The 13182-nt window shown below is 36.1% G+C and overlaps 1 protein-coding gene across 9 annotated transcripts in view; it reads left to right on the top strand.

The window, feature by feature from the left end:
• Positions 1 to 13182, top strand: part of kndc1 (kinase non-catalytic C-lobe domain containing 1) — a 91827-nt gene that overhangs the window by 43794 nt on the left and 34851 nt on the right. For all 9 annotated transcript variants that reach the window (XM_073920359.1, XM_073920356.1, XM_073920355.1 and 6 more), the window contains one exon: positions 2549 to 2687. In XM_073920359.1, the coding sequence (XP_073776460.1) occupies positions 2549 to 2687 (139 nt within the window). The remainder of the gene's footprint in view (positions 1 to 2548; positions 2688 to 13182) is intronic.

Below are 13182 nucleotides of genomic sequence, written 5' to 3'. Positions count from 1 at the left end.
GTTTAACATCTTTAATTTCTGTAACTTCAGGGAATCTAAATATAGCCACATATTAATAAATAATGTTATGACAGCTGTTATAATGTTGAGTTATGATTGTTACAGTGAAATAGTTTGATAACAGGAAATGTTCATGAGTCTACGACATCACCACATTGAAATAATCTATATTAAAAAAATTCATTATATAATTTATTTATTACTATTTACACATACTTTTTAAATTCATTATTACTTTTTTATTTTATTATCATTATTATTTTATCATTATTTTAAACATGTAATTTTCTATTATTTATATTAATTATTTTATTATTTAATTTATTTATTACTATTTTTACATAATTTATTGATTTATTGTTATTTATTTTATTTTATTATTTTAATCATGTATTATTATTTATTTATTTGGGTGTATGGTCTTACACGATAAATGCGCTATATAAATACATATTACATGCTTATTTTTTTCTTATCATTATTTTTAACATGTAATTTTCTTTTATGTATATTAATTATTTCATTCTATATTTTATTTATTACTATTTATATTCATTCATTTTCTTTTCGGCTTAGTTTCTTTATTAATCCGGGGTCGCCACAGCGGAATGAACTGCTAACTTATCCAGCATATGTTTTACGCAGCAGATGCCCAGCACTGCAGACGCACACACTCATTCACTACGGACAATTTAGCCTACCCAATTCACCTGTAACGCATGTGTTTGGACTGTGGGGGAAACCAGAGCACCCGGAGGAAACCCACGCAAAGGCAGGGAGAACATGCAAACTCCACACTGAAATGCCAACTGACCCAGCCAAGGCTTGGAACCAGCGACTTTCTTGCTGTGAGGCGACAGCACTACCTACTGTGCCACTGTGTCGCCCATTTTCATTTTTACATAATTTATTGATTTATTATTTTTATTTATTTCTTTATCAATATTTTAAACATATGTTTTTATATTATTTATATTAATTATTTTATTATTTAATTTATTTATTACTATTTTTACATAATTTGTTGATTTATTATGTTGATTTATTATGTTGTTTATTATGTATTATTGTTATTTTATACATGTATTTTTCTATTATTTATAGTAATAATTTCATTATATAATATATTTTTACATAATTTATTGATTTATTATTAATTTTTTATTTTATCATCATTATTTTAAACATTTATTTTTTATTTTTGTATATTAATTATTTAATATATAATTTATTTATTACTATTGTTACATAACCTATTGATTTATTTATTTATTTTATTTTAATCATTTTAAACATGTATTTTTCTGTTATTTATATTAATTATTTTATTATTTAATTAATTTATTAATATTTTTACATAATTTGTTGATGTATTCATTTTTATTTAATTATTATTTTAACAATGTATTTTTATTTTATTTATATTAATAATTGTATTATATTATTTTGTGACATTTTTGAATATTAATTTTTATTTTTATTATCATTATTTTTAACATTATTTTTATAATATTAATATTATTATTTATTTAAATAATTTTATTATATGCATTTAATGTGTTTTAATACCTTAAATACCTTTTCAAGTTTTGTTCATTATTATTATTATTATTATTATTATTATTATTATTATTATTATTATTATGTGCATTTCATATTTTGTTTCATTATGTTTATTGTATATTATTAATATTAATTTATCTTGTAATTATTATTATTTTACTATTATCACATTTTGTATCTTGTATTATAGATTACTGAGTACATTTTATTTATAGTTTATTATTACTTTAAAACATTAATAAAAATTTTTTGTTTTTAAATTGTATATTTTATTTAGGAATAATAATATTATGTTAATGCATTCTATTATTTTTTAATTTCTGTATATTGTTATTTTATTTAATGTATGTTTTGTTTAATGTCATTATTTTGTATTGTATTACATATTAATATTAATTATTGATATATTTATTTATTGCATTCATTCATTTGCCTTCGGCTTAGTCCTTTTATTCATCAGGGGTTGCCACAGTGGAATGAACCGCCAACTTATCCAGCATACATTTTACACAGCGAATGCCCTTGCGGCTGCATTCTAGTACTGAGAAGCACCCACACGATGGTCAGTTTAGTTCATCAGTTCCCCTATAGTGCATGTGTTTGGACTGTGGGGGAAACTGGAGCACCTGGAGGAAACCCACACCAACACGGGGAGAACATGCAAACTCCACACAGAAATGCCAACTGACCCAGCCAGGACTCAAACCAGCGACCTTCTTGCTGTGAGGCGATCGGTGTGTGAATGTGAGTGTGTATGGGTGTTTCCCTGTACTGGGTTGTAGCTGGAAGGGCATCCTCTGTGTAAAACATATGCTGGATAAGTTGGCGGTTCATTCCGTTGTGGCGACCCCAGATTAATAAAGGGACTAAGCTGAAAAGAAATTGAGGCTCACAGTGGAGCTCACTCGGAGCAAAAGAATTTGACATTTCCATGTACAGTAAGAGCAGGCCACATATTTTCACCTGGAGACTCTTCTCTCTGCAGGCCAGTACATCTCCTCCTTAAAGAGCCTCCAGTTTGAGGTGTTCTGTGGAGTGGTGATGGAGAAATACAGCAGTGTGTGCTGGAATCAGAAGCTGCTGTGTGTCCTGCACCGCCTGCTGAACCAGCACTGCAGTCCACCGTGAGTACAACAACACATCCACATCTAATACTGCCACACATCATGCTGTAGTGTTGCTTGGCAGACTGGTGTGGTTGCTAGGGTTACTAAGCAGTCGCTAGGACAGGGTGGTTGTGTTACTGGTTGGCTCTTAGTGGTTGCTAAGGTTACTATGGTGCTTTAGGTGGTTGTTTTAGGTGATTGTCAGGTGCTGTTACCAGAGTGTTGCTAAGGGTTGTTGCTAAGGTATAATTAGGTAATTGCTAGGTTTTTTTGAGTGGTTGCTAAGGTGTTTCCAGGGTGTTTGGGTGGTTGTTGGGCGGTTACCAGAGTGTCTTGGGTTGTTGCTAAGGTGTAATTAGGTGATTGCTGGTTAAGTGGTTGCTAGGGTTTTGCTAAATAGTTGCTAAGATATTCTGGATGGTTGTTGTGGTGTTACTAGGTGGTTTTGAGTGGTTGCTAGGCCCTAGGGTGTTTCAGGTAGTTGTTTATTTTAAGTGGTTGTTTAGGCTGTTGATAAAGTGATTGCTAGATATTTCAGAGTGGTTGCTAGGGTTTTACTTAGTAGTTGCTAGGACATTCTGGGTAGTTGTTATGGTGTTACTGGGTGGTTATTATTATTAAAGTTATTTAACCATTGTTTTGGGCGATTGTTGGGTTACCAGAGTGTCTTGGGTTGTTGCTAAGGTGTAACTTGGTGATTGCTAGGTATTTCTCAGTGGTGGCTAGGGTGTTACTATGGTGTTTTAGGTGGTTGTTTGGCTGTTACCAAAGTGTCTTGGGTTGTTGCTAAGGTGTAATTAAGTGTTTGCTAGGTATTTCTGAGTGGTTGCTAGGGTGTTACTAGTGTGTTTCAGGTAGTTTTAAGGCTTTTACCAGAGAGTCTTGTGTTGTTGCTAAGGTGTAATTAGGTAATTGCTAGGTATTTTTCTGAGTGGTTGCTAGGCTTTTACTTAGTAGTTACTAGGATGTTCTGGGTAGTTGTTATGGTGTTATTGGGTGGTTCTGAGTGGTTGCTAAGGTGTTACCTAAGTTTTTAGCCAGTTGTTTTGGGTGATTGTTGGGTTACCAGAGTGTCCTGGGTTGTTGCTAAGGTGCAGTTTGGTGATTGCTTGATATTTCTGAGTGGTTACTAGGGTTTTACTAAGCAGTTGCTAGAGTAGCCTGGGTGGTTGTTATGGTGTTACTGGGTGGTTCTGAGTGGTTGCTAAGGTGTTACTTGGGTGTTTAAAGTACTTGTTTCAAGCAATTGTCATGCTTTTACTAGAATGTCTTGAGCTGTTGCTAAGGTGTGATTAGGTGATTGCCAGGTATTTATGAGTGGTTTCAAGGGTTTTGCTAAACAGTTGCTAAGGTACTCTGGGTGGTTGCTATGGTGTTACTGTGTAATTCTGAGTGGTTGCCAAGGTGTTACTATGGTGCTATATACTATGACTGCTAAGTTGTTAGTAGGGGGTTATTAGGCTGTTACCAGAATGTCTTAAGTTGTTGCTACAGTTTTATTAGGTGCTTGCTAGGTAATTCTGAGTGGTTACGCTGGTGTTACTGGGTAGTTCTGGGTTGTTGTTAGGAGGTCTTTTTGTAGTGGCTATTCTGGGTGATAGCTCGGGGGTTACTGGATTCTGAGTGATTGCTAGTTTACTATGTCGTATTATGTAGTTGTTTAGGCCATTTCTAGTGTTTTACTAGGTGGTTGTTGGGGTGTTACTTGGTGATTGCTTGGGTGTTGTAGATGGTTGTTCTGGGTTGTTGTTTGGCTGATATCAGAGTTTTTCTGGGTTGTTGCTTACATGTAGCTAGGTGGTTGATAGGGTATTCTAGGTTGTTCCTAAAACATTATTAGGTGGTTTTGTGTGGTTGCTAACAAGTTGCTAGGTGGTTACTAGAGTGTTTTGGGTGTTTTCAAGTGGGTTAAAAAGATTGTATAGGAACAACAAAATGTATTTGGTATTTTGCATGAGATAATAAAAGTGGTTGTTTGTCTGTTACTAGAGTGTTTTGGGTTGTTGCTAGGATGTTACTTTGTTGGAGATTAGGTGTACAAGGTGGTTGCAGGGTGATATTAGAGTCGTTCTACTGTACGATGTTGTTCTGGGTGCATTGTTAGGCTGTTATCAGAATGTTTTGTATCGGTAATAGGTAGTTGCTAGGGTATGCTGGGGGTTGCTAGGGTGTAACTAGCATGCATTTCACACTATCAAAAAAAAAAGCCAATAACATTTTCTTGTTTGGTATTTTACATGGCATAATAAAACTTGTTTTATACTCCTTGAATTATCTTAACTTGTATAATCTCTATGAAAACAAGCTTTAATGTCTAATGCCATTAGATGTTTCTAGAAAACAGAGAACAAGCCTAAAACAAAATAGTAAGAAATGAATTTGTGCAATGTGACGCTTGAGGTTAATTCTGAGGTTAGTGCTGAAGCAGAAATAGCATCTGAAGCTGCTAACAGATCACAGTCAGGTTTGTTTTGCTGAAGGTTGACCTGAACAACAGCCTTCATTTTGAATGTGAATTGGAGTCACATGAGCTCTCTCCAAAAACTCTCCAGACTCATGCATCCAGCGCTCCACTTCTCATCAGCAATCAGCCTGATTCAGGCGTCCCTATGGAGACTGATGCTGCTGAAGTGGTCAGATGCAGGGACGTTCGTGTCTACGCTTCTGCCACTATCACGTTTACTTGTAGTGATCAATTGCTAAAGCTTTTACCATGATCAGGGCCGCACAATATACTGCAAAATTTTCATGATCACGTTTATAGTATTTGCATCATACATATCACAGAAGTGAGATGAATTACATCTATCTTATGCATTAGTTGTTTATCTAAATTTCTAATAAATAATATTAATATAAATAATATTTAATTCCTAGTAGTTGTTGTTCTGCTATTGGCTCTAGCAGCCCAAAGGTGAACCCAGAACTGAAAATAAACACTAATGGGCGGAGTCAAGATGAGAAAGGTAAATAACAACAGCCAATCAGAGTCAGAATATCTGCTAAAGTTTTCACTCATTCATAGTGTTTTAAAGATGTAGGACTCTATTTTAACAATCTAGGCACAAAGTACATAGTGCTAAAGCATTAAGGTTGTGTTTGAATCCACTTTTGCTATTTTTTTTTTTTTTTTCCCTTTATTTTTTATGCCAAGAACAAGTTACATTATTTATACAGAAAATTGACATTTTATATACATTTTATACATATAAAACCCACTTTAACAACCCCTAAATACACTGCCTAAAGAACGATAAAAATAAATAAATAAATAAATAAAAATGAAAGGAAAAGTAATTATAAAAAAAAATAATAATAATGAATTTTTTAAAAAATGTAAAAAAAAAAGTGCTGTCAAATCTTTTTTTTTTTCAAAATAAAAATAAAAAAAATAAATAAATACATAAATAAATAAAATAATTGTAAATACTTATAGAAATAGAGTGACAACAGTAATGGGTGATTCAATGAGGGATAAGGCTGTGCTATTTAACAATGGTAAGTTAACATAGAAAAAGCTTGAGATTCTGGACAGAGAAAGAAAGGACAAAGAAAAAAGATTCCAGTTACATATAAGACAGTCACATTATTCCCCAGGAAGAACACTTATAGCAGAGAAATATGTTAATAATGGTTGCCATACATATGAGAATTTGCTAGAGCCTCTAATTGAATATTTAATTTTTTCCAAGTGTAAATATAACATCAGATCTTGAAGCCAGTGTGATGCTTTAGGTGGATTTAAAGATTTCCAGTGCAGTAAAATTTGTCTGCGAGCCAGCAAAGATGCAAAGGCTATTATGTTTTGTTGTCTTTGAGTCAGACTCAGTTCGTCAGGTGGAATCCCAAACAACGCAAATTCTGCACATGGCCTAAGCTGTACTTCACACACTTTAGACAATGTATTAAATATAGTTGACCAGTAAGGATTAAGCTTAGGGCACGTCCAAAACATATGAGACAGGTCTGCTACGCCTGTGTGACATCTTATACAGGTCTTGTCAAAAGTAGAGTTAAAAGAGGCTATCCGAGATCTGCTTAGATGTATTCGGTGTAACACTTTAAATTGTATTAAACTTAGGCGAGCACAAGAAGTGCTACCGTTCACCCTACTTAGGGCATTGCTCCAAGATTCCTCTGAAAGTGCTACTCCCAGTTCTTTTTCCCACCTAATTTTAATCTTTTCTGTACTTACAATTTCCAAAGACATAAGAATTGTGTATGTTCTAGAAATAAAACCTTGTAGATAAGAGTGTGTTTCTAACAGAGAATCAACAGAGGACTTTGAAGGAATACTAGGAAATGTTGGGCTTTGAGCACTCACAAAATGGCGTATCTGAAAGTAACGGAAGAGGTCATTATGGTTCAGATTAAATTTGGAACGGAGATCATTAAAACTTGCAAAGACACCATCAATGTAAAGGTTTCCAAACTGCACAATGCCTTTATCTTGCCAACGTTTAAACCCAAGGTCTAATATGGCGGGGAGGAATGCATGATTGTTGCATATTGGGCTCTGAAGCATAAGGGCTTGTCTTAATTTGAGATGTTGACGTAACTGAGACCATATTTTAACAGTGCAGCAGACAATTGGATTTTGTGTGTGTTGTGTGGTTTTAATGGGTAAACTAGATGTCGCCAGGGCTTGTAAGGAGGTTGCTGTGCATGATCTGGATTCTGTTTCGCGCCAATCATTGCTACCTGGTGAGCACATCCAATAAACAATTTTTTGAACATTAGCTGCCCAATAATATGATAAAAAATTTGGAAGAGCTAAACCTCCATCACCCTTATTTTTCTCAAGGAACTCCTTCCGGATCTTAGGAGTCTTTCCATCCCATAAAAAACTTGAGATAAGTTTGTCTAATGTTTTAAAAAAGGCTTTGGATAAGAAGATAGGGAGACATTGAAATACATATAAAAGTTTAGGAAGAACTATCATTTTAACACAGTTTACCCTGCCTGCCAGGGATAGGTAGAGGATCCGCCATTTTTGAAGATCAGATTTAAGTTTAGTCAATAGAGGGGTAAAGTTCTTTTCATATAATCCTTTGAAGTTTGGAGTGATAATAATACCCAAATATTTAAGCTCGGATCTTGTCATGTGGAAGGGAAACACCGAGTCGGGCATTTGCCTGGCAAGTGTATTTACAGGCATACATTCACTTTTGGAAATATTTAACTTGTAGCCTGAGAAGGTTCCGAAATCATCTAAAACTTTGAGAATGTCGCCGATGCATGACAGAGGATCTGAGATGTAGAGAAGTAGGTCATCAGCATATAATGAGAGCTTGTGTTCGACCCCCCACCTAACTATTCCATGAAAAGCAGGTATAGATTTTAATGTTATAGACAGTGGCTCTATTGCGATTGTAAATAAAAGGGGACTAAGTGGGCACCCCTGCCGAGTGCCCCTTGATAAGGGAAAGGTTTTAGACCTCCATTTATTAGTAAGCACAGAGGCAACTGGAGAATAGTACAACAATTGGATCCATTTGATAAAACTGAGGCCAAATCCAAACTTATTCATAGCGAAAAAAAGATAATCCCATTCCACTCGATCAAATGCCTTTTCAGCGTCTAATGATACTACAATTTCAGGTACGACCTGAGATGGGGGGGTGTAGAGGACATTTAAGAGACAGCGGATGTTGGAAAAAATATGACGTCCTTTTAAAAAACCGGTCTGATTAGCAGAGATGATATTAAGTAGAGGAGATTCTAAGCGGATAGCTAATAATTTTGCTAAGATTTTGACATCTGCATTTAATAAAGAAATTGGGCGATATGAACTACATTTAGTTGGATCTTTTTGGGGTTTCAACAAAAGCGTAATCAGTGCTTCATTGAGAGAGTTTGGTAGAGTTCCCTGAGAAAAAGAATGTACAAACATGTTTAGAAGAAGTGGGGATAATTTAGCAGAAAACTTCTTAAAGAATTCGATGGGAAAGCCATCAGGGCCTGGGGTCTTGCCACTCTGTAAAGCTGATATGGCCTCAGATATTTCATGCAACTGAAGGGGGCGGTCTAGGTCTTTTTTATGATCTAATGAAATGCTGGGAGTATATATTTTATTAAAAAACTCTATCAGTTTAAATGGGTCCTTAGATGCTTCAGATGCATAAAGATTAGAGTAAAAGTTTGTAAATATGTTATTGATTTGAAGGGGGTCAGTTGTTAATTCCCCTTCATCATTTGCGATTTCAGAAATATATTGTGCTGATGATCTGGATTTAAGTTGGTGAGCTAAAAATCGGCTAGCTTTATCACCATGCTCATAAAAATAACCCCGCGATCTAAGAATAAGCTGTTCTGCATGGCTAGTTGAGATTAAATTATATTGTGTCTGGAGACCGATTTTTTCCTTATAGAGTTCTGGTGAAGGAGATGTAGAATACCGATTATCAATTTTGGATATTTCATCAATTAGATGCAACCTTTTTTCCTCCCTCGCTTTATTAATAAATGCGGTATATGATATAATGTCTCCCCTAAGCACTACTTTTAATGTTTCCCATAACAGGGAGGGGGAAATATGTTCTGTTGAATTGAATTCTAAAAAATTGTCAATTGAAGAAGATATGTGTTGGCAGAATGATTCATCTGACAATAGTGAGGATTTTAATCGCCACGTGTAGCTCGTAAAGTTACTCGGAAAAGAGAGGTCAAGTAGTAGAGGTGCATGATCGGATTCTACAATGGCAGAATATTCTATACCCTTTACTGAAGAGAGGAGACTTTGGTCTATGAAAAAATAATCAATTCTTGAATAACAGTGATGTACATGAGAAAAATAAGAGAAGGTCTTGCTGTGAGGGTTAAAAAAGCGCCAAGGGTCTACACAGCCTGTCTGGTTCATAAAGGTTAGCATTTCATTTGCCATTTTGGAAAGTGCTTGTGTTTTTGGGTTAGAGCGATCCAAGTTTGGATCCATTACACAATTGAGATCACCCCCTAATATCAAATAATGCGAATTAAAATTGGGTAAAGCAGCTATCAGTTTGCTTACAAATTTCTTATCATCCCAATTGGGGCCGTAAACATTCACCAGCAAGACCTGAGTGTGAAATAGTTTCCCTGATACTATAATATAGCGACCTTGAGGATCAGAAATAATATTAGAAGCTGAAAACTGAATGTTTTTATTTATTATTATAGCTGTACCTCTTGCTTTAGCATTAAATTTAGAGTGGTAAATTTGTCCAACCCATGGTTTCTGTAATCTAAGATGATCTGAATTGAGCAAATGTGTTTCCTGAAGGAAAATTATGTCAGATTTAAGACGTTTAAGATGAGAGAAGATTCTTGACCTCTTAACAGGACCATTAAGACCCTTAACATTCCATGAAGTAAACCTAATGAATGACTTTCCTGTCATTCCTCCTCTGTTTAAGATAGACATAATGGAACATAGACAAAAGTTAACACACAGCTAAGTGTTTCTGTATCTCTGTCATCACTCAGATAATATATATAATAATAATAAATAATAAATGATAAAAAGAAAATATCAAAAAAGAAAATAAAAAAAGAGAAAAACAAACAAACAAACATAAAAACCCCGAGGCAGTGAACCAACCCTTGAACATCAGAACACCTTTTCCTATGTTTACCTTCGGAACTAAGGTAAGCTGCAGGACTCCACAAACCTAGATGCACTCCCAGCGACTCGATTTATAACTAAACAACTGAGTCTCCGACATACACGCATCATACGTTTATAAATGGTAATTATAAAAATAAAATAAGGTTAAAAAAAGAAGAAAAAACAAGATAGAGTTAGCAGTTTTAAGTGAAACTAGCTAAAAAGAGGGAAAAATCTGTCCTTACAGTATTATATTGCAAAGCAAAAATAGCAGTCTGTGAGTGACCGTCCGCTGTTTAATATTAATAATGCCCTCTCGTGTTGAAGTGTGCATTTTAACGATAAAGAAAAGTGAAAAGATTAATGATGATGATAAAAAATAAAGTGAAGTAGATGACCTCGTAACTTTCTGAAGTATTTAGGAACGAATTGGGAACAGCAAAAGTCACTTTCCAGCAGCTGCGGGCGTGTTAATTCGCCGTTCATAGAAGGCTTCGGCATCTGGAGCTGAATCAAAGGTGAGAGTTTCCCCGTCATATGTAAGACGCAGACGGGCAGGGTAAAGAAGTCTGAAACGAATCCCTTTTTGATAGAGCTTCGTTTTGACATTCTTGAAAGCAGCGCGCTTCCTGCTGAGAGCTGCGCTCAGGTCAGGGTAAAATCTGATGGTTTTCCCTCGGTATTGCAGCTCGTGTTGTCTGGCCCACTGCAAGGTTCGTTCCTTCTCTTGGTAACGATGAAAACAGACGATGATGGGCCTTGAAGGTTGTCCATCTCTGGGTTTAGGCGCAAGCGCTCGATGTGCCCTTTCCAGTTCGGGTGGTTTCTCAAACACCTGCTCTCCCAGCACGTCTTTTAGTAGATCCGAAGTAAACTTGACCATGTCTTTTCCGCTTTCGCTGTCTTCGGGGATGTTTATAATCCGGAGGTTTGCCCTGCGTGAACGATTTTCCAGGTCATCTAGACGATCTAACAGCGTTTCGTTCGATGCTTTCAGCGCTGCGATGTCCGCCTCAGCTCTATTGAGAGCCTCAAAGTTTTCCCCGGCAGTTGTTTCCACAGTAGTGAGACGTTTTCCGAGCGTGTCAACAGTTTCTTTAAACAATTCAATAGAATGTTGAATTGGGGCAAGGGAAGATTTGATTAGAGCACTCATATCGTCTTTGAGGTTTTCGCGTTGTTTTTCCAACTCCGATGTCAGTTTATTTAGAGAAAGTTCCTCCGTCTCCGAGTCACCCATCGCCATTTTAGCCAGCTTGCTGCTTATCGAAGTTTTCTTCGGATCTTGGTCAGCTTTCGTTTTGGAACCCGGCATTTTGCATCCACGTCTGCTTAAAAGTTACCAGTTTTAACCTAATGTGTTAAGAAGATTATTAAACTGATATTTAAGGTAAAGTTGTCAGGAGGCTCATACGCACGCGACCGTTCTCTACATTGCTCGAACCGGAAGTCCCACTTTTGCTATTTTAATGATGGATAAATACGCTCTGCACCCTGGCACATGGTCTAACAGGGCTGTGCTTATTCTCTTAATGAGTTCTGGTTGTGTTTTGAGCATAACCTGCATTAAACCAATCAGAGTCTCATCTCTTATTCCCTTTAAGAGTCAGTTGTGTCGCGCTCCATGGTACATTTGCTATTTACATGGCGACTTTGTAAGTGTAAAAACTGAACACTTTTCTAGCGAGAAAACAGTTAAACAGAGCATCTGCAGCGCCAGGATAAAGAACAAGCCTCCTCCATTCAGCCTCTTTACTTTCTCTTTACTCCTTTACTTTGGTGGAGTGAGGAAACGGTGGAAACTCACTCCACTGAACACATCCATTAGCCCACATGTTTCATTTCCTTTTTTAAGCACAAAGATTTGTGTCAAAACTATTTCTAAATTCAGTTCTGATCTCCAGCAGATGAATAAATGAACAATAATAATGAAGTGTGGTCAGAAAACTGAGTTATATGCCCCATATGCTGATGCAGACGTCTCCAACACCCCACAGCTGGACACATCTACACTTGTGTTTATTAATCTGCGTAAAATTACCAATACTGCTAATAATAGTAACAATATACAGATGCAGATCGTCATGAATAAACTGAAGAATCCTCCTCGAGGTGAAGAAGGCATGTAGGCAGTGCTGTTTATAATGATTTAGAAAATCATCATTTCTGGATCATTTTTTCTGTAAAGATATTTATGTGTTGCAGTTCATCCTATGTGTGTTCAGCAGTTTGTAAGTGTTTGGACCTGCATAGATGCATAACTAACGCGCTCTGCTGGACTTTAGAGCAGCTTTTAGTTAGTCAGTGGTGTGGTCTATTTCAGCTCCTCAAAATAGCCACGCACCAACAATGCACCTTATAGACCAGCACACACGAGTCCACAAAGTCGATCAAATGGATTTGCTATTTAAACAATGTGGTGCAAAACATCTTGAGCCTTATTACGCTGAGTGTATGATAGAGCCCATTGTGTTTGCACCTCAACACAGTTCTTTGACTGTTTGTCTCCATCTAGTGTCTGAATAATGTGCAGGTTAGTGTATACTCCATCAGCTGTTTCTGTCAGCTTTGTGTTTTTGACTGTTTGGCGCCATCTAGTGTCAGAATAATGCGCCGGTTTGTGTATACTCCATCAGCTGTTTCTGTCAGCTTTGTGTTTTTGACTGTTTGTCTCCATCTAGTGTCTGAATAATGCGCCGGTTTGTGTATACTCCATCAGCTGTTTCTGTCAACTTTGTGTTTTTGACTGTTTGTCTCCATCTAGTGTCTGAATAATGTGCAGGTTAGTGTATACTCCATCAGCTGTTTCTGTCAGCTTTGTGTTTGTGACTGTTTGTCTCCATCTAGTGTCTGAATAATGCGCCGGTTTGTGTATACTCCATCAGCTGTTTCTGTCAACTTTGTGTTTTTGACTGTTTGTCTCCATCT

The sequence above is a fragment of the Danio rerio genome, chromosome 13, assembly GCF_049306965.1.
Source record: "Danio rerio strain Tuebingen ecotype United States chromosome 13, GRCz12tu, whole genome shotgun sequence".
NCBI classification, from domain to species: Eukaryota; Metazoa; Chordata; class Actinopteri; order Cypriniformes; family Danionidae; genus Danio; species Danio rerio.
The sequence above is the reverse complement of the archived record's forward strand: the minus strand, read 5'-3'. Positions and strand labels throughout refer to the sequence as shown.